General features: G+C 43.3%; 1 protein-coding gene across 1 annotated transcript in view; it reads left to right on the top strand.

Moving 5' to 3' along the window:
• The window catches only part of ZNRF3 (zinc and ring finger 3), a 156,916-nt gene that overhangs the window by 86,102 nt on the left and 48,389 nt on the right, over positions 1 to 22,425 (top strand). The window contains exon 2 of the mRNA XM_055322762.1: positions 9,463 to 9,588. Within this exon, the coding sequence (XP_055178737.1) occupies positions 9,463 to 9,588 (126 nt within the window). The remainder of the gene's footprint in view (positions 1 to 9,462; positions 9,589 to 22,425) is intronic.

The following is a 22,425-nucleotide window of genomic DNA, read 5'->3' as shown; positions in this document are numbered from 1 at the left end:
GAAGGTCCATCTTCATATTTCAATGTAAAACCAGATGTTTGATATCTGGCATTGATGATGGTCAGGTATACACATTGCTTGTTGATAGTCATTTCGCTTTAGCGGCTCCTGATTTGGAAACCCAAGTAGGACATTCATTGCCTCTTCTAGAGGTTATAGGATCTTTGTGTGTCTGGGGGAAGGTTGGGGCTTCTCAGAGCAATCACCCTGGTTATTGTGTTTGCCATCTCTATAACACCCAAATCCACGTCATGCTCTGGTGCCACCTGGGAGTTATTTTTGGTTGTGAGGGTGGTGAAGGCTGCTGGTTCTTTCTGCACCATGTCTCCCTGAGTCATCCCTGTGTGATGGTCCCAGCCATCCTCATCCTAGGCCCTGGATGGCTCCCAGAGCAACCGTCCCAGACAGAGTCTCCCTCCAAGTACCCCCTGTCCTCTGCAGGATACCTCAGGGGTCTCTCTGGCCTGACAGAATGCTTCCCCACGGGACCCATAGAATCTACTGGAACACCTGGAGGAAGGATCTTCTGTCCAGCAGTGCATAAAGGCTTTAATCAAAATAAAGCATGTATATGTTTACAAAAAGGCAAAGAGTACTTCCTGACTTACTATAAAAAAGCATTCTTCTGTTCCACCCTTTGGCATCTCTGATTGCTATTCCCAGGGGCAACTATTCTCAATTATTTAGTGGTTTCTTGTCTTTGTCTCTGAATATTTCTAAAGTTCTGTGAATTATTTCTAAATTAACATGCTTATAACTGCTACTTTGAGCGTACTTCATGCTTTGAGTCCATTAAACAACCAAAAAAAATTTTTTACCCCCTACTATGGAAAGTGAAAATTTTTGTCCTCTTATGCCCTCTCCTCCCTTCCCTTCCCCATCCCCTTCTCCCACATCCCATCTCTACATTTTTCCAATGTAGCTGTATCACAATTATGGCTTAGATCAGGGTTTATATTATTATGGCTGTCACTCTTTTCAGCCAGGTCATGCAGGCCATGCCCTGCTTATGGTTTACAGTTCTGGTGTAACTTTTAAATTTTTTTCTGGAGTTAATAATTGTCTCACTATGTGCCATTACTTCAGTTTGCTGTATGATTATCACTTTTCATTCTCTTAGGCAGAACTATAAAACTCTTGTTGGTACTGTCAAGCCTGTTCTTTGTTTTCTTTTTTAGGGGCGCAGGAGGCTCTCCTGCAAGCCAGTCCCATCTGGACTGGTGGTCATCCAGCAGACTGGGTATCATCCTGGGGACATCACTCTCCATTTTTCTTCTCTGTTGGATTCTCCATGTCCTAGAGCCCATGCCTGACTGGTGCTTGGTTTATTCTCTTGTTTTGTTGAAGCTGACAGTGACTTCTGAGATCAGATGTGGTTGGAAGAATTTAAGGTTTTGCTTTGGGTGGGGGGCACATCCTCTATTCTTCTTCCCTTCTCCACTGCCCTTCATTTTTATTTTTTTATTAAAGATTTTATTTATTCATGAGAGAGACACACACGGAGAGAGAGAGAGACAGAGAGAGAAAGACAGGCAGGGGAGAAGCAGGCTCCATGCAGGGAGCCCGACATGGGACTTGATCCCAGGACTCCAGGACTACACCCCAGGCTGAAGGCGGTGCTAAACCGCTGAGCCACCTAGGCTGCCCTCCACTGCCCTTTAAAGCACTATCGTGAGCCTGCCTGAGTGAAGGGCATAAGTGTTCTGTTCTCTGTATGTAGAAAGCCTTAGCCACCTCTGCATCCTCAGCTACTTTGGTTGCACAGCAGAACCTAGAAAGAACAGCCTTTCCTCCTGTCCATTGTTCATAAATCTTTTTATCTCCATGATGTCTTTGGTGACATTGTTTAAAGTTCATGCAGCATTTGATTAAATCCTGACCTGTTTGCCCTGGTCCCTTACTTAGCTGAGCAGAGACCCAGGTAGCTTACCAAAAACAAAGCATGAGGCATGGCATCAGACCTGCCTCTAGCCCTAAAGGCTGTTCTGCCAAAAGTCATTTATTGAGCACCTATTGAACACAGTGCTCTGGTTGGAGTTACAGGGGACCCCTGTAAGACTCTCCTTCTAGAAGCAGGTGCCTTAGAGGGGAAGCTGAAAGAACTGTGGTAAGCACCAGACAAAGCATTTGGGGACCGGGTAGTGGAAGCAGCTATCTGTATTGGTACATTCAGGAAAGCTGCATGAAAGGGGTGGCAGTGAATGAAGCTGGGCTCGAGACAGTATTCTAGGCAAAGGCATAAAGCGTGAGCAAACATGACAAGTCTAAAGGAAGTGAAGAAGGTGGGGGCTTTTCTAATGATAGAGTATCTACTATGTTACTATGGCTACATGTTTGATCTCCTTTAATCCTTTTAGCACCCTGTTAAGGCAGGTGATAGTGTCCCCATTTTACAGACGAGAAAATCAAGGTTTATAGAAATTGAGTCATCTGCAAGTTGATGTACCTCATAAGAGTCAGGAGTGAGGTTTATTTATTTTATTTTTTTAATAAATTAATTTTTATTGGTGTTCAATTTACCAACATACAGAATAACACCCAGTGCTCATCCCGACTAGTGTCCCCCTCAGTGCCCATCACCCATTCACCCCCATCCCCCGCCCTCCTCCCCCTCCACCACCCCTAGTTCATTTCTCAGAGTTAGAAGTCTTTAAGGAATGAGGTTTAAACACAAGGTTGCCTGATTCCAAAGTTCTCATTCTTTCCATCCCCAAACACCTCTTGGAACAAATCAAGAGTAAGAGAGCAAGAGCCAGAATAATGCAATGTTCATGATAATGTCAAACCTCGTGTAAAGGATTAACTGGGCATTTTCCGTCAAATGACTTAAGCAAGAACATCGAGCATCCCCAAATTACTGTTCTGATAGCGCAAGGCCAAAGTACGCGGTGCAGGACATGTTTTCTTTTATAGTCTCACACTTTAATTGTACCTGATTGGCTATTTGCACTGTTCTTCTGTGGATCTGTCCCAGGAATTTTTCCTGTCTTCTCATTCCAGGCCATCATTCCCTTTCTATAACGTTCTTTGCCCAGTGGGGTCTCGGTCAAGTTCCACTCTGGGTTGCCGAGTCTATTCAATTGTTTCTTTCTGTTTTCATTAGCAGTTCTTTGTGTCATTCCCAAGACATACATAGATAGCTCAGCCATTTTTAACCTTTTTAAAAATATTAAGGCAAAAACTTACTACATTTCAAGCACCTGATTAGGTAAACCCCACACATCCAGACATTTAGAGACAGTAAACTCACAGGGGTACCTGGGTGTCTCTGTTGTTAAGTGTCCGATTAAGCATCTGGCTGTTGGTCTCTGCTCAGGTCATGATCTCAGGGTCATGAGATAAAGCCCCGAGTCTGGGCTCTGCACTCAGCTGGAATCCACTTGAGATTCTCTCCTTCTGCCTTTACCCTCCCTAAAGATAAAGAAATAATCTTTAAAAAAAAAAAAAAAAAAAAAAGGAAACCTCAGAAATGCCTATAATTTTTAAATGTTCACGTGTCACATTAAGGTTCAAAGTTAACATGTTCAAACATTCACCGAAGTATCCTAAGATTAATCTTGAACAATAGCATTCAGAAGGGCACACAGGTTTTATATGTAATCACTGTCTGTGTGTCACTGGCTGGCGTCAACCCATATAGATTAACAAACCTGGTTTTTATGTGCTGGCTGTCTGGAGTGATAGTAGGAGGCATCATTCTCTATAGCAGATTGTTACTCAGGGATCCCTAGGTGGCTCAACAGTTTGGTGCCTGCCGTCGGCCCAGGGCATGATCCTGGAGTCCCGGGTTCAAGTGCCGCATCGGGCTTCCTGCATGGAGCCTGCTTCTCCCTCTGCCTGTGTCTCTGTGTCTCCCATGAATAAATAAAATCTTAAAAAAAAAAAAAAAAAAGATTGTTACCCAGCACAGGACTGAGGGATCTTTTTAAATCTGGGTCTGATATTTCTTAGTAAATAGTAGAAAAATTATTTGGAGCTTTATCTTGAAAAATGAAATGGAAAATAATAGTTTATTGTTTCACTTAAGTTAAATTATAATTGCAGCTATTATTGATTTCTGGGCATAAACAGAGTGAATCCCATGTGGGCAGTTGGGATATTTTGAGCAAAATGGTACAAGGGTATGTGTATAGCATCTTTCTCTTATGTTTGACTTTAGCAATAGGATTATCAAAAGTAATTTTTTCCAAAATTTTAGAGGACTCCCTTACTTTTTTTCAAAGTTCTGTCTTAATTCTTTGATCATTCTCTATGGATATTCTCTCTTGTGGATTTCTTCTTTAATCTTTCACTAGATTGTTTGCCATTGGCTTTGAGGGGAATCCTATTATTGACTAATATGGCTTTTATGGGCTCCATTATATTCTACATCAGGTGCTGATTTGCACTTCTGGTTTACAACTTACTGGTTTGGAATTTACTTACAATGTCTAGTGACTCTGCATCTGACATTGCAACGATTAACAAGTGTTTGCCATAAGGATTAAATAAGATAAAATAGGTAAACATAACAGCATGTAAATAATTATGAGTAAACCTTTTCCATTGCTTTCCTCAGACTTGGCATATTTGTTTGCACTTTGTGCCGTTGCCTAGAGTATTCATCCTTTGCGACAGATCAGTTCACAGATGAGCATTTTCATGTTATAGCTATTTGTCCTTCCCTATAAAATGTTCTGCTGAGTTCTTAACTTGGAGCCCTTGGGAACACAAAACCCTAGGGTGTAAATGGATGGAGGCCTAGGGTGGCAGGCATCTCCAGGAGCTGATACTGTCATCCGGAGTGAGCTGACAAGAGACCTGAATCATTAATATTTAGCAGATGGTTCGAGGAAGACATTTTTACAGAAGACCTAGCTAAAGTTGCATTCATAGGAGCTGTGTGCCTGGAAATGTAAACTGTCATAAAGAACTCAGGAGAGAAAGCACCAAGGGTGGAGCTGGGAAGGTGGCAGAGATAGTGAGGTAGGTTTTCAATCCTCTGAGATGTGATTTTGGTGGCCTCTTTACCCTTCACAGGGAAATAACCCATGCCAACCGGATTACGCCCAGTGGCACTTTAGAAAAATTCTTTTTGGGTTTTTGAATCTTTGATCCGTGTTCAGAAGTCAACACCCTTGACAGGCTTGCCATTTGGAGCTGCTAACAGTCCCTGCAGTGTCAGTGGATTTGATTGGGGCATCTTAGAGGAGAACGGAGGGAGAGAACGTCTGAACGACGTGTGGCCCAGGGTGTAGGACCTGACAGCCTCAAGGGGACCTGGACCAGCGGGTGTGTTTGAGGCTTACATAGTTCAGATTTCTGCATGCCTGTGGACGCACTCTTGACATGCCTCTCCTGACATGTGGCTCCTTTACAGCATAAGCCTCCGGTCTGGTCATGGCCACTTTCTCCTCACCGTGGCTACAAAGAGCCAGGCTTGGGCATCTCCTACTTCTCTTGTTTTTCTTTCCCATTCCTGAACCTCCTTCTCTTCTTCTCCCCACATTTCACACACCCTCCTAGGCCACCTCTTCTCTCTAGCTGCCCATGACTGTCCCTCCATTCTTTCCACTATACTTCTTACTCTTTGCATTGCGAGTGTTCAGCATTTGAGGGCATTTAGCTTTGCCTGAATCACACTGACATTAGGTTTATTCTCTCACGCATGTTTTTGTGTTCTAACTAACTTAGCAGTTCTCGAAATGTGTCCCCATGGAATGGAGTGATCGTAGTATACACAAAATGGGTTTATAATCAAAGGGTCGGAAATGCTGGTGTTTGCAAAGGTTGAAAACCTTTTGTTTTTTAAATCTTAGGCCTCTGCAGAGCTTTAATTTCCAAAAGCAAATCCTGAATCCCTGCGGAGTGTTTCTCAGTTTTAGTTACTTGTAGAAGAACCTGTTTTTAATCTCTCAGGGATAGTATCCTGCAGGGCATGGTTTCTAGAAGGGCTGCTGTAATTGGTTTAGGCTCTGGAAGGGTGGGAAGCACTTTCTCCTCCCCTGTGGATCCCCATCTTAGTTAAATGCAGTCGTTTCTTTCTTTTTTTTTTTTTTTAAGATTTTATTTATTTATTCATGAGAGACACACAGAGAGGCAGAGACACAGGCAGAGGGAGAAACGGGCTCCATGCAGGGAGCCCGATGTGGGACTCTATCCTGGTTCTCCAGGATCGTGCCCTGGGCTGAAGGCGGCGCTAAACCGCTGAGCCACCCGGGCTGCCCAAATGTAGTCATTTCTGAGTAAACTCTTGGGACATTTTTATTTTTTAAAGATTTTATTTATTTATTTGAGAGAGTGAGAGAGAGAGCGCACATGAACAGGACGGGGAGAGGGAGAAGCAAGCTCTCTGCTCAGCAGAGAGCCTGACATGAGGCTCAGTCCCAGGACCCTGGGATCTGACCTAAGCCAAAGGCAGATGCTTAACTGACTAAGCCACCCAGGGTCCTCTTGGAACATTTTTTTAAAAAACATTTTTAATTGTTGGAAAAATTTATATAAAATTCACCATTTAAGCCATTTTAAGGTATACAATTCAGAGGAATTTATAGTCACAATGTGCACCCAGCACTGTTCCCTGATTGCAAAATATTTTCATTACCCCAAAAGAAACCCTGGACCCATTAAGCGTTCACTCCCCATTTCTCCATCCCTCAGCCCCAGCAACCACAAATCTTTTTGTTCCTACGGATTGGCCTAATCTGGACATCTTATCTCAGTGGAACCACTGATAAAATGTCTTAGACCTGCGCCATACCTCTGCTCCCCCAGTGTAGCTCTTCTTCACTGGCCAAACTTCATTCATGTGTAAGTAACAAAAAACAACTGTCCTCTGGAAATCTCCAAGTCATGTGGCCATGTTAAAAATATCATGGAATACTGTGAAAGAGGGTCATGGTATGGTTGCCATTGCCATGATTTGGCCTGGGATTTCAGGAAGCTGATTTGAACTGGGCAGGGACTCCCTTCCTGGTGGTAGAAGTGACAGGCTTTTGCACATTTGGCTTATCACCCTCCCTCATCTCCTCTCCAATCAGAGGTCTACATTTCACGCTGCTTATCATTTGATAAGCCACCAAACTTGTTAGAATGGGGAGCTGGGTTCTTCAGGAGTGGAATCTTCATTTGTCCTTTGGACACCATCACCAAGCCTGAGGACTTACGCAAAAATTGAATGTTCCAGGGCCCTCTGTCTCATGTGTTGGGATTCCCAGGGGATGAGTTATTCCTTACCCACTGGAGAGAGCTGCTGCCCCCCCTGCCCCTCCCCACACCTCATAGCACCCTGTGCCCACTTCCCTCCTAGGCTTATACAACCCGTCCTGTTGCTCCATTGAATTGCCACACTTCTCTCATCTCTCTGCTGCACCCCTTACTCCTCCACTCTGGATTCCTCTTGAGGCTGGGCATACCACTGCCCCGAGGTGTACAACCCATCGGCCGGGAGTTATTATTTTCAGTGTGCCACTCTTCCACTCAAGAACCTGTGGTGTTGTATTGGGGTCCAAACACCTTTCTAGTTTTCATCTGTCTCTCTTCTTGGTCTAGACTCTGGTCCTTCATACTTATCAGACTGGTCTGGTTCCTCTTCCCCCTCCAGCCCGTAGTTCCTCTACCCCAGGCTTAGGACAACAAACTGCCTGCTGTCTCTCCTTTCTCCTTGACCAATCTGACTCTTCCTTGAACCTCAGCTCACAGCTCAGCATGGGGCTTTCCTGAACATTCCAGCAACTCTTGCTGCCCACACTAGATTCATGTTGCAACTCTAGTACCACAGAACTTAGAGTTGGCAACATTTTTTCCTAAAGATTTAATCACTTGGTCTTTCCCTCCCAGTCAGATGACTGGTTCTTGGAGGAAGGGATGGTAAAGTTAAGCAAGTGAAGTGGGAAGGCACCAGACTGTGAATCTGAGGGCCAGGTCACCTATGAGTGCAGCCACTTACTGGCTCCGTTGTCTTGGTAAATCTACCTATCTTGAACTTCTGTTCTCATCTATAAAATGAGTGGGGGATAAAAAGAGTATCTTAGTTTCCTATTTGCTGCTCTAAGAAGTTACTGTAAACTTAGTGGCTTAAAGCGGCACAAATTTATTCTCTTAGCCTTCTGGAGGTCAAAAGTCAAAAATGGATCTGTAGGTGACATTCCTTCTGTAGGCTCTCTGTAGGAGAATTCTGTAGGAGAATCTGTTTCTTATCTTTTCAGCTTTTAGAGGCCAGCCTTGGAAGATATTATTCTGTCAACCACAATGGATTCTTAGGTCTCTTGTGTCTCTACACATTTCTTACAGTTATTTAAAGAGTTTAGCACTGTGCTAGACTCATTAATTTTTTTTTAAGATTTTATTTATTTACTTGAGAGAGAAAGTGAGGGACAGAACACGAGTGGAGGGAGAGCCACCCAGGCACCCCTAGACTCATTAATTTCTTGATAGGTTAGTTTACCTATGATGATTTCCTCTTGTCAGATTGTTACTGGGGATTCCAGAGCCTGCCTGATAAAACCCAATGATAGAACTGTGAGTGCAGACTTGGGGATTGTTCTGTTTTTACGTAATTTTTAATTGTCATTTATTTTTTATTTTTTAAAGATTTTATTTATTCATGAGAGACAGAGAGAGAGGCAGAGACCCAGGCAGAGGGAGAAGCAGGCTCTATGCAGGGAGCCTGACGTGGGACTCGATTCCAGGCCTCCAGGATCACACCCTGGGCCGAAGGCGGCGCTAAACCGCTGAGCCACCCGGGCTGCCCTATTGTTCTGTTTTTAGACTTTCATTGACTGCACTTTTACTAGCGAGAATTTGATGATGGTCTTCTTCCTATTTTTGATTTTCTGCTTTGTCCGTTTTGAAAGAATCCTCAAAAATTTTCATCTGTTCCCCAGTAGCCAGGAGTTGCCTCTTAAACAGTTTGTTAGTTATACTGGTGATTCTACTATATGTCCAATGGTCTTTCCATAAATTCCTGAATGTGTTTCTGAGTCCTCTTGCGAAACTTGCAGTAGAGGTGTGTCCTTAAGGTCTAGAAGCCAAAATAGTCTAGGATAACTAACCTAGTTAATTTTATCTGTAATTGCTACTAAATATTATGATGTTTCACAGGAATTTAGATAGGTATTTATATGGGAGTTATGCAGTTTTTCTTGCCCTGCGTCCCATCAATTGGTGTCCACCCTGGGTGACGACCACTTACAAAGTGGTGAGAAAGCGGGGCATCTGGCTGGCTCAGTCGAGGAGCATGCGACTCCTGATCTCGGGGTTGTGGGTTCATGCCCCATGTTGAGTGTAGAGATTATTTAAATAAATAAATAAATAAACTTGGGGGGGAAAAGGACACCGAGAAAGCATCTGTAAAATCTGTCCCCCCTCATTTAATTTTAAGTTTTAGAGTACTTTTCACTATTGAGTCTGAGACATGTGCAATGTGGGTCAAGCACATCTGTGGCCTATATATTGAAGCTTCCTTTCTCTTTTGCTTCCTAGATGCACCCACTGGGCCTGTGTAATAACAATGATGAAGAGGACTTGTATGAATATGGCTGGGTAGGAGTGGTGAAGCTGGAACAGCCAGAATTGGACCCAAAACCATGCCTCACTGTCCTGGGCAAGGTAAGTGTCAGGCCCTGAGGATGGCCACACTTCCAACTGGTGTTCTCTGCTTTCCCATTTCCACAGTTCCTCACAGAGCAGGTTACAAGGCAGAGCCATGCAGGCACAGCATTCTTTCCCAGCTGAATCGTGTGAGATGGGGACTAAGACGTACGTTTCTGGCAGCAACCTGCCCCTGGCCGCCCCATGGAGCTTCTGAGCTTGGACTCTGATAGCGCCTGCCAGCCTAAGAGTCAGCTCCACCTCTTGTCACTTTGTGACTTTAAGCAAGTCACCTTCCCTCCAAAAGTCTCAGTTTCTTATCTGTGAAATGGGTTCATAATAGAGGTTCATAGTACCTTCTACCCTCAGGGAGAGAAGTTCCAGAAATCTGAGCTTTGGGGAGTTTAGAAAGGTAGTAAGACTGTACATGTTTTATATTAAGTAACCTCCAGGAGGTCTGGGGCAGTTCTCAGTAATTAAACACATGCCTATTTGCGTAGCAAACGATATGATGTTCACATTAAGTGGGATAAACTAAAATCTAAATCGCCTTGTGTTAGTTCAGGGCAGCTTTGCCTCTAAATGAGTTCAGGTCCATTAAGTTTTGCTGCCAAGTAAGTTATGGAAAAACTTCTGGGTTTTAGAGCTTTTTTGGTTTCAGAATGGCAGACAGCAATTATGGTCCTATATTAGAACTTACCTCATAGGATGGTTAGGAGGTGAGATGAGATGCAAACGGCCAGCAGAGTAAGCTCTCAAAAAATGTTTGCTGCCATTGACTGCTCTCATCCCATTTAGAAGTACTAAAAAAGACCTGTGAGCCAAGAGGGTTCAGCATTATCTCTGGCTGCTGTGTTAAGATAGAAATAAATTTATTTTGGGAAACTATCCATCAATGATCTTAAAATATGACAGATAACAATCTGTTTTAAACTGAACTGGATCATTTTGTTAAAGGGAAAGGTTTGGAGAAAGTTATTGGAATTTTAGTTGAAGGGAAGGAGGTATCTCCTAAGGATCATGTTATTGCCTGGATTTTTTTATTTTTATTTTTATTTTTTAATAATCTCAGAAGCTGCTGTCTAGATATCATGGGGAGACAGCTGGGAAGAAAACAGTTCTGGTCCCTGACCTCTTGAGGATCCAGGCAAGAGAGGAGGTGGTTTTGATACAGGGTCCTTGATGGGGAGCCTTTCTCAGACTTGAAGATGTCCCAGCCAGGGTCTCCTGAAAGACTTTCAGTCCAGGAGACCATTATGGGTCTAACTTGTGATTTTCATGTCTCACTTATCTTCTGAAGCTTCTGAGCACTTGTCGAGCTCTCTTGCTCTTTTATAGCAGCAGGGGGCTGGGGGTGGAGGGTGGTGGTGGCGGTGGTGGTGGTGGAAACCAACCCAGGAATTATTACCTGTTTGGTTTACAGTTCATGAAGTCAAATCAAGGTGTTTTAGGTGACCCAGGCCCTGATACTTCATCGTTTAAATAGTTAGCCAGAACTGCTTAATGATGCTAGGAAAGCAGCGACTCCTTTGAGAATACTTTAGTGTTTTCCTGGGAGAAATGCCAGCTACATCCAAAGGGTAGGAACACTGCTTTCCTTGTAGGTAGTACACTCCTTATATAATATTTTCTCCTGTACTTAAGCTGCTGCTATGCAGGGCTCAGCAGCTTGGCTTAATTTGCTTTGCCCCAGTCCAGAGGAGCTCTACCTTTGCATCTGTTGTGTCTATAAGTGGGTTGGAACAGGTTTCTCAGGGACACCCCATTGTTGTTCAATGGCTTAGTGATGTTGAAGTCACTCAGAGAACCCAGTTGTTCCTTCCCCCCACCTAGAACAACCATGTAGTGGTGTTCCTTGAAGAGTTTTGTATGGTTGGGCCTGCTAAGCCAGGGGGAATAAAAACCCTTGACATATATCGAATCATTAAGTACTTCTTGGGTTTATTCATTCACCAAATATTTATTGAATGCAGAAGCTAAGTGTGTGGTTCTACCTGCTTGCAAGCAAGAGCCCTCTCCCCAAACCTCGTTTCTGTTTGGAAAGGCTGTGTGGTGGCCAGGCAGTATTTACACGTGGTTAGTTACTGAAATTTGGCTTAACACCTGAATAAAATCATTAGCAAAAATGTTTGGGCCAGACAAAGCAAGACAGCTTCACATTTGTTTAGAGCCTAGGTCTGTACAGGAGGTGTGATGACTCACACATCTCCCCCTCTCTCCCTCTTTCCTTTTTTTCTTTCTCCCTTCCTTCCTTCCTCTTTTTCTTTCTCATTTTAAAATGTAACTGTCCTCAGCTTCGATTTTGTTAACTTTGCTAACTGCCCTTTCCTTTTTTTTTTTGAGCCCCTAGCAAGAGATTAGGATAAAGAAAAGCAAAGTGATCCTTGTGGGCAGCTCTGTCTCCTGCAGATAGCATGCTTTTCTCTCATTTCTTTGCTCTCGGTGGCTAGGGCAAGAAGACGGTGGGCAGTGGAGAGAAGCACAGAAGGAAGAAACTGAAGCCAAGTCAGTGTGGGGGTGGGAGGAAGGACTCCTCCATATAGATGTTGAGACTTGCTGAAATCCATGGAAGGGAGGACTTTGTCAGGCATTCGTAAAAAGCCTGTGGGAGAACAGTGCGGGGGGGGCGGGGGGGGCCAGACACAGACCCCTCTCCTTCTATCACCCTCCACCTTCAGTCACCTACTTGCCCACAGAAAATGCCATGGGGCAAAATGTTGAAACAAGAGAGGAATGTCCTAAATTAAAAAACTGTAAATGCCTCTCCAGGAGTTCAAATAAAGTTTCATTTTAAATGCAAAAGACATAAACTCATCACCTTGGTTTATTACTGAATGCTTTTGAACTCCTCAGAAGGGAACACTATAAACTCATGAGAGAAAAATGATTTATGTTCCCATCCTTGTAATCTTTTCGATGCTGTAGGAGACAGGGCAGATGGTAGGATCAGCTAGGGAGGCAGAGTTGGGGTGAGACGAAGCCCCCTACAGGGATCTAGCCAGCCAGGGGCACAAGGCCAGGCCGTGCATCACACCAGGCACAGAACAAATCTCACCACTTTCTGGGTCTCTCTCTTTCACTTCGCGTTAAGAGGCTGTTACGGGCTTCTTACTTTTCCAATATTTTGAGCTTTTGTGTCATTTAAAACCTGCCCTTGAGATTCTAGTTTGGGGAGATTCTCTGTATCATTGAAAGGCAGACTCAGTTACCTGTGACAGTTTAAGTGCTAGGAAATTAAAATAGAATAAAATTGACATTTCTGAGGAACTTGCTACTGAAAGTAAGGGTCTTAAACCATCCCCAGAATGCAGGAATCTGCGTATGTCCTGGGCATTTTAACCCTTTAGTTTAGACAGTGTTTATTAAGCATCTTATGGGATGGGGGAGAATTTTGAAGGTTGACTTAACTAGCTTCAGTTCCTATGACCCATCCACATAATAGAGGATCTTGTGGCAGGAGCACACAGAATGTGCTGGAGTTTCTGACAAAGCCCACCTGGCCCAGACTCCATAAATGGAGGCAGAATATACTTCCTCTCCCCCTCATCCCACGTTGGAGTGGGGCCTTAGGGAGGGCTTTGAAAGACAACATGTCAGTCAATAGGCATGGACTGGCTCTTTCTGGTACCTAGGAGGACAGTGTGAGGAAACTAATGAAAAGACAAGAAAGGCAGGGAATTTCTGGTCAAAGAGACCCAGCTCTGGTAGTGACCTCAGAAAGGTCACTTCAGTCCAGGGGCCCTTGTGCTCTTCCTTGGGGCTTGTACTGTCTTTGTCATTGCATCAGGAGAGCTGCGAGATGTTTGTGGAGAACTTAACCATAGACAGCCGACAAAAATGTAAAAGCAGCCATAATGTGTTGGGCTGCTCGCAGAGCACTAGGAGCTTTCCAGGCTGCGTCTTTCATTGTCAGACTGACTCTGAGATCGTGTCCAGATTCCCATTTTACGATGAGGAAATCGAGTCCCAGAGGCATTCTGTACATAACCTAAGTTCAAATAGCTCCCAAGTAGCCAACCTGAGATCTGAGATAAAGACTGTTCTACGGCCTCATCCGTGTTAGTTTCTTCCCCTCCCCCACTTTCGTCTTTACCAGTTTGTAGATAAAAATCGGATGCTTTTTAGTAGCTACTGGTTTGGTTAGGACTGTTGATTCCACTTCATAGAGACCCACCTTAAACTGCAGTGTTGAGCCCAAAGGGATTTGCTCTTGAAGCTCCTGGGTGGCATCAGGGAACCCATGAGAGGTGCTGCTGCTCTTCTAGGACAGCCGACTCTGAGGCTCAGTGCCAGTGGCTCTTCCACAAGTCTTCTGTATACCTTCTTTCATTCCTCTTTCTCTCCACTTGCTTGGTAGGAGACATAACCCCCAGCATCCCTGGGCCTGACACTCTTGGTTTTGAGCCTAAAGGATTCCAGAAAAGGGATTTGTTAGCCCATCTTGGATCTGGCAGTCACTTCTAGTCTGGTCAGCTGTGATGTGGTGCTGGGAAAGCACAGAACTTAGCTTCCTACCCAACCATGTGTGGGGAATGGGAGGAAGAAGTGATGTTGCTGGGCTACCATCTCCCTGTAGTCATCAAGTCATATATGGGATCGTTAGCTGGTTGGTGATGTCCTCAATTTATCCTGAGCCATTCAGAGAGGCATCAGTGGGGGGGTGGGGGGGACTTCTGGCTCATGTGGACCATAAAGAGTTTATTCCTCTCCTTGCCCTGAGCCAAGGCCCAATCCCTGGTACAGACAGTAATTGTGAGGAGAGGCGAGTTCATGGGGCTGCTGGGGTCAGATGCATTTTACAGAGAGGGGCTGTATGAGTCAGGAAGAGATGGGAGAAGAAGCTCCAGGAATGGGGTGAAAGAAAGAAAGCAAGTTCTTCAAGGGGCATTGAAAGTTGCTGGAGGAAGTAAGAGGCTTTCGGGTTAAGGAGTGTAGTCTTTATTCCCTAGGCTGATAGGGGAGGGAAGGATTGGGTTATTCTTCACTGATGGATGTTTCTGGGAAGGAAGTGGTACCTGGATGTCAATTTTCTTTGATGCTTTGATGAGTTTCAGGCCACTGGCATTGCTTAGGACACCTTGTGTTTGCCTTCATAGTTCTCTAGTCTGCTCATCTGCTCTTTTTCTGTTTTCACATTTAGGCAAATGTGAAATGTAGTGTGTCAGGGTGGAAAACTGCTCCACTGTGAGGCCAGAGAGCTGGTCTGTAATCCCGGCTCTTCCCATAAGCAACAGGACACCCAGAATGAGAGGTTGGCAGAGGATTGAACCCTTACATTCACTCCACAAACCCACATCCAGCCCTTATAGTGTCTTGGTTACTGTTTTGCAGAGAATGAATAAAGACCCTAGAAACCAAAATGACTGGAAAGTAGAAAACAGAGTCAAAGGAACTTAATTGTCTCAGGAGGGTTAAAAGGAGAGAGAGCTTATAATGGTTAAGACTTGGGTTTAGACATCAGACTAACTTGAATTTAATCCCCAGTTCCAACCCTTTGATCTCTGTGACCTGGAACAGCCCCTAGGCCCCTTGGCATATTTCTACCTCCTCAGTGGGAGCAGCACCTAAGGGAGATGGTGCTTGTCAAGTGTTGCTCATGGTACAACTGAAAACACTATATAAAGTATAAGCCTTGTGGTCCATCCTCTCTCCCTCCCATGCTACCCTTCAGTTTCTTCTAGTGCTCAAAATGCCGTTACTTAAATAGTTAAGGGTGGTTGCCAGGGGCTGTGGAGAGGGGAAGTTGGAGAGTTAGTATTCAGTGGGGAGAGATTTTCAGGAAAAGATGAGAAAGTTCTGGAGGTGGATGGTGGTAACTGTTGCACAACTCCGTGAATGTACTTAATGCCACTGAACTGTACACTTAAGAATAGGTAAAATGGTGTTTTATATATATTTTCCCACAAGAAAGAACAAGTGGTATTACTTAAAGCATTACACAATATATGAAGTTTGATGGTGGCAGTAGGTATAAGAAAAGGAAGCATTTCATTCCTAAAGTGATGGAGCCTAATCCCGCTATGAGTGATGACCTCTTCTTCTGGGTCCTGGGAGAAAGCAAACCCTGCATCCCATAAGACATGTGATAGAGGATCCAGTACAGTGAGAAAAGAGACCAAATCCTCCTTTGTATACCAGGCTACCCCCAGGAAAATTTCTTTCAAAGATCGACTCCTACAATAGAGAATTCAGGAAAAATTAACTTTTTAAAGGAAAAATGGATTTATTTGTATTCTCTTTTCATGCCACAGCAGAAAGCACGAAAATGACATTCACTGTTTGAATTTCTTTACCAAATATTAAGCGGAACCTGATGTGTAATACAGTGATAGGCAGTAGTTGGTGCTTAATGGGCTAGGAATAATCCAGAAAGGAGACTGTCACCCCATGATGATGAATAGGCTTTGCCCAAGCTTGTTGCACACTGGGGCTTTTCTTTTCTGTGGGGGTTCCATAGAGATTCCCACAGATGATCCCACAAGACCAGAGCTATTTTCATAATAACACTGTCACTTGCTGAGTCATTCATTCCAAGTGTACGGTGGGATTCTCCAAGGCATCATTTTATGTGATGACTTCATTGTTCTGTCAGCTAATGGAACGTGTGCTCATATATTCTGTGCTTTAAGGATTTCTTAGTGTTGGGGCGCCTGACCTGGCTCAGTTGGTAAAGCATGCAACTCTTGATCTCAGGGTGGTAAGTTTGAGCCCCATGTTAGGTGAAGAGTTTACTTAAAAACAAATAAATATTTCTCTGTTTTAATTCTTAAAATGGTAAATATTAACAGGTAAAACCCACAGAAACAGAAGTTCTCTGGGGTAGGCAGCTCTGGTGGCCCAGCCTCTTAGCGCCAAGGCGGCCCGGGGTGTGATCCTGGAGACCCGGGATCGAGTCCCACATTGGGCTCCCTGCATGGAGCCTGCTTCTCCCTCTGCCATGTCTCAGCTCCCCCCCACCCCCGGCTGCCATAAATAAATAAAAAAATCTTAAAAAAAAAAAAAGTTCTCTAGGGTTCTTAAATTTTTGAGAATATAAAAGGAGATCAGAGATTTGAGAACACTGAACTAGCATGACATCCCCACCATAAGATATCTCCTTGAGCTTCGCTGAGGGAAAAGTTAGCATCCAGGTGCCTGGGTAGCTCAGTCAGTTAAGTCTCTGACTCTTGATTTCAGCTCAGGTCATGATCTCAGGGTCATGAGATTGAGACCTAAGTTGCATTGGGCTCCTGAGACCAAGAGCCGGGTATGGAGCCGCTTTGGAAATCTGTCTCCCATTTCCCTCTGCCCCTCCCTGCCCCCTGCTTATGTGTGTGTGCTCGTGTGCGCGCGCGCACACACACACACACACACACACACACACACACACACACAGACTCTCTCTCAATAAATAAATAAAGTTAGCAGAAATGAGCAGAAACTAGAGGATCATGCATAAATTAGAGGTGAATGTGTTGTCATGAAATTATTCTGTAATATCAGAGTCAAAAGAGTGTTGGTTCTGAAGTTCAAGTAATTTGAATAAAACCAATGGGTTGCTGTTGTCTATATTTAATAACAAATAACTGAGCAATGAATTTAAAGAACTTAAGTAAAAAGGTCTGTCTCTCAGGCTTCCATTGCCATACCAACCTTCAGCCTTGACCTTCGATAACAGGACTTAATTAGGCCTTTGCTTAAGGCAAAAATGTGTGGGAACTTGGGTCAGGCTGCAGAGTTGTCTAAGAGCCTGTGGGTGTGTGTGGGGAGCTTATCTTTCAGCCTGTCCTTCTCTTTGGGGTTTTTGGTCACAGACCTGCATTTCCTCAGGTACCTGAATGCCCTGGTCCACGGGCCAAGCCCAGCTTAGCACTCTTGAGTAGGATATTCCCATCTCCAGCAGGATGGTGGGACTGAAACCTGTGGTCTGACTCACTGTGGGAAAGGGGAGAAGATGGCAGATTTAGCAGGGTCTCAGAGGCAGCTGCTTCCATCACAGGCATTGGCCTCCTCCAGTCAAGAAGTGCGTAGGGCACTGTGACTACAGCACATTGCCAGGGTATCCCTGGGAGTCTCCTGTGCTTGGGGACACTTACTTGTGTCAGATCTTCTCAGAGCATGTTATCTGGGTTCACTTTTTTTTTTTTAAGATTTTATTTATTCATGAGAGACACACAGAGAGAGGCAGAGACACAGGCAGAGGGAGAAGCAGGCCCCCTACAGGGACTTGGTCCCAGAACCCCAGGATCACCATCTCAGCCAAAGGCAGGTGCTCAACCACTGAGCCACCCTGAGGCCCCTGAGTCCACTTATTATGGTGGTTCTCAACTGGAGTTGTGTCTTCCCTCCCAGCCCTGGGGACACCGTGGCCAAATTTGGAGACATTTTTGTTTTGTCTCCCTATCTCCCAGGAGGGATTGGGGGTAAGGTAAGGGTTGGGGGTGCTTCTGACACTGAGTGGATAGAAGCCAAGGATGCTGCTCCACATCCTGCAATGCACAGGACAGCCCCCCCCCCACACACACACACAGCAAAGAACTATCTGGTTCTGAATGTCAGTAGTGTCATAAATAAGCCACCCTGTCTTATAATGGACAAATATCTCCTGAAGAAGACCTTAAATTCCACTTCTTCCTCCTTCATTCCTTTCCCTGCCCCACTGCCCTCCAGTATAATGACAGGTTGACGGTAGCCTTTGTGGTATGTTCTGGTAAAGTGTGTGTTCCATGTTCGAGCATGTTTGTGTTTCCATGTGAGGAATGCAGAGAGCCTAGATCTGGAAGCTGTATGACCTAGGTGCAAATGGTACTTCTTCCACTCCGGTAGTAGCAGGGTAACTTTGGGCCAGTTAATCTCTCTTTGCCTCCATTTCTCCATACCTCCCTCTGTCAATATAGTTGTGATGATTAAAAATAATGTGTGTCAAGTTTGGGGAATGTGTGAATTCTCCACTAAAATAATCAGTTTCCTTCCTTCTCTAAACTTGCTCCTACCAAGCGGATGGAAGTCCTTTTTCTAAGGTGAGCTGAGGTGGGTTTGTTGTTGGAGAGGAAGTTTGGAAGGCTCTTCAGATTTATTTTAGGGAACGCTTGGGTAAATACCTCCCATATTTGGTTAAAAAGGAAAGCAGGAAAGGAACTTAGTAAAAGAAATCAGATCAGGAGGAAAAGATTAGCATGATATGAATGGAAAAAGGAAAAACTCAGGGAATACCACTTTTCTTCTAAGGTCACGTGCCTGATGTGAAAATCACAAATTCTTAATTTGATGCTTTTCTTCTCTACCTAAGTCTTCCAGGAACCTCTTTGGTTAAAAGGCTATATTAAGCACAATACTTTTTTTTTTTAAGTAGATCCATGACATTTTCAACTATAAAAGGCTAACCAAAACCATTATTTGAAATCCACTGAGAGGCTTTAAAGGAATTTTGAAGATCGAGTAAGTGAATAGAACAAATAATGTGTTTGCCAGTCCGAGGAGCGCAAGGCCGCTGGCCACCTCCGTGGACTGGTGAGGAAGCCTGGCTCGTGGACACTCCTCCTGGTCGTTGTCCCCTCCAACTGAGCAAGGCTTTCAACTAAGCAAGGGCCACAAATGAGGCTGTCCTGGGAAAGTGGGGGTGGTGCTATAGGCCAGTGGAAAAGCTCATCAAAAATAGCTAATGTTCTTGTCAACTTTTTTTTTTTTAATTTTTATTTATTTATGATAGTCACAGAGAGAGAGAGAGAGAGAGAGAGAGAGAGAGAGAGAGAGAGAGAGGCAGAGACACAGGCAGAGGGAGAAGCAGGCTCCATGCACCAGGAGCCTGATGTGGGATTCGATCCCGGGTCTCCAGGATTGCGCCCTGGGCCAAAGGCAGGCGCCAAACCGCTGCGCCACCCAGGGATCCCCTCTTGTCAACTTTTGAGAGGCCATTTTGAAGTATCAAAAAATTAGAACCTAACATAATAAGTCATTATAATATGTCTAATCCCAGTCCCATGTCGGGTGACCTGAATCTCTCACACCTGATGGTAAGGCCCAAAGTCCCCTCTGCTCTCTATTCTTAGAGGGGTCTCGCACAGGCCTGGCCATGTGTGTGAGTTAGCCCAAATAAGCGAAAGACACTCAAATGTGTTTCTGGCCCTGTCCATGGGCATTTCACATTTTGGAGGCTGTCTTGATTGTAGCTGCATGTAATTGGTTTATTGCCCACTAAGCCCCTGGAAAGCCTGCACACCACGTTTGACCATTGCACATTATAGAGCACTTAGGTTGCACCTGCCCTGGAGAGTACCACAGGCCTAGGTAGAGATCCCCCATGGAGTGCAGAAGCAGGAGGAATTGGGGACATCGTGAAGTCCCAGCTGCTAATCTTGGTCACAAGACCATTGTAGGCTGCAGACAAATGCAGTTTCTTTTTCTTAATCTGCCTCTTCTCTAAAGAAGTAAAGTACCATATTTTATTTGATGAAAGGTACCATTTCTGTTTTGGTGATCTTGTTTTCCAAATCAGACATTGGGTTATGTGTTCTGAGTAATGCTTTTTGTACTCGGTTTTAAGTTTGAGGCAGTCTGAACAACCCCCCTGGGATACTGAAATACTTTAAATTCTGCATCATTTTTGCTAGTTATAAAAATAATAAGAGTTTCAACACATTCCAGTTGTTCTAAACACTGCTGGATAAAATAAAAATCTAGTTAGTATGAAGAACTCGGGCTATTTCTTGAGATGTATAAAGGCCCTGGCTTTCACTGATACACATTAACCTAATGCTGACCGGTTTTCACAAATGTATCAACTCTTAAAATGAACCTCAGAGAAAAGAATGTGAAATATGCAAGGAACTTTTGTTACCTTGGCTTGATTTTTAGAAACTGAATTTTAAAGTCTTTAGCTTCAAAAGCTTTCTTTTTCATCTCTTTCACCTAGTAGTTTGGTTTTTAAAAGTGAGTTATTTTCTTAGTGTCTTTTCATTTTCTTTTTCAGAGTTTCAATTGATAAAATCTTAAGTTTTTAGAACCCCCTAATTTTAAAAGTATGCCCCAAATTATAGCATTAATTTATTTTATTATTTTTGTAACTAAACAGAATTTTTCTGGTGCCTCACCCCCCCCCCTTTTTTTAGAGTGTAAGCAATGTAATCCTTTTGACCACAATTTTTATATTCCTGGAGCGAAAAATAGTACCTAGTACATTTAGTAGTCACTCAGTAAATATTTGTTTCATGAAACAATTAATTGTGGGGAATTTGAAAAAAGAGAGGAAAAAAATCTTTGAGTATCTCCTTTAACACAGGTGATTGTGACTTTTAGTTTATTCCTTCCAGTGTTCTTCTCTGAGCCTGATTTCTAATGTAATTATTATGAAAGTACATACATCTCTTTGGCCTTTTGAAGTTAGTAATATATAGTAGTCATTTTACCAATTTGCTATTGTTTTCATAACCTATCATTTTAATGACTGCTTATTATGACAGTAGGACATACCATGATTTAGTTGACCATTTACCTCAGGATTCAATATTTAAATCTCTTCTGTTTTATTTTTAATCTCTACAAATAAGCCATACTGAAACCCTTATGTAGGATGAGCTTTTTTTTTGTTTTGTTTTTCCTTCTCTTTGAATTATTCCCTAATGGTAATATTCGAGGAGGAGATTACAGATCAAAGGTTATGAACATTTTTTTATGACTCCTGATGCAAACAGTTACAAATTGCTTTCCAGGAAAGTTCCTCAGTTTACCTTGCTTTAAAAAAAAAAAAGTGAATAATTTTTCACATAAACAATGCTAATAACATTGAATATTATCACTAATACTTTTTTTTAGTAATTTGAAAGGTAAAAATAGTATCTTACTGTTTTTATTGGCATATCCTTCATTATTGGCAAATATTAAACTTTAAGCACTTTTCCATCTACTAATTAAATTTCCTGTCTTGTGAATTTTCAATTCCCATCCTTTGCTTTTTTATAAGGATGGATTTTATGCAGATTTTTTTATAGTGATGTATTCATTCCTTGTCATTTGGAGAATTTTTTTAACTGTCCCTTTGTTTTCTTATCTTTGTTTATTCGCTTAGATTTCTTGGTGTGCAGTTTAAAAATTTTACATGATCGTGATTCCTTAATGATTTCTTCTCTTGCTGCTAAACTTAATTATCCTGTTCCCTCTCTTGCAAACTTAGAGTCATTTTTGCCTTTTCTACTTTTTCTGTGAGCACTGTTTTCCTTTTAACATATTAGATCTTTACATCACTCAATTTATTTTGATGTGTAATATCAGGAAATGTCTAAGTACAGTCTCTCAAAGTTCTTCTAACCCCTTTTAAGTCATTTCCTTCATTTTATGTATCTTCCTCCTTAAAAAAAGTAACATACTCTGTTCTACTGAATTCTAGAGGAGGATCATATTCTGCATTATCTACTGTCGTCAAGTAAATGCTGTATCCCTTTTTGGGCCAGCATCATACTGTTTTAATTTTTGTTGTTTTAAAACAAATTTCCAGAGCTAAGTGAAATATGCCTATGTGAACTCACTGAGAAGAATTCATTGATAAATCAACAAAGTAGAGGCCTGTTTATGCTATTCTTTAGACCAGGGAATCCTAATTAACCCTCATCCTCTCCCACCCAATACATCATATCCCTGCCCCAGCTCTATCAGTCTCAGGGGAGTTGCTTTCAGAATCTGTGTTCATGGGCAGCCCGGGTGGCTCAGCGGTTTAGTGCCTGCCTATGGCCTGGGGCCTGATCCTGGAGACCCGGGATGGAGTCCCACGTCGGGCTCCCTGCGTGGAGCCTGCATCTCCCTCTGCTTGTGTCTCTGCCTCTCTCTGTGTGTCTCTCATGAATAAATAAATAAAATCTAAAAAAAAAAAAAAAAAAGAATCTG

Source organism: Nyctereutes procyonoides, unplaced genomic scaffold, assembly GCF_905146905.1.
Source record: "Nyctereutes procyonoides isolate TBG_1078 unplaced genomic scaffold, NYPRO_anot_genome, whole genome shotgun sequence".
Taxonomy (NCBI): Eukaryota; Metazoa; Chordata; class Mammalia; order Carnivora; family Canidae; genus Nyctereutes; species Nyctereutes procyonoides.
This window is presented reverse-complemented; position numbering and strand designations above follow the sequence as displayed.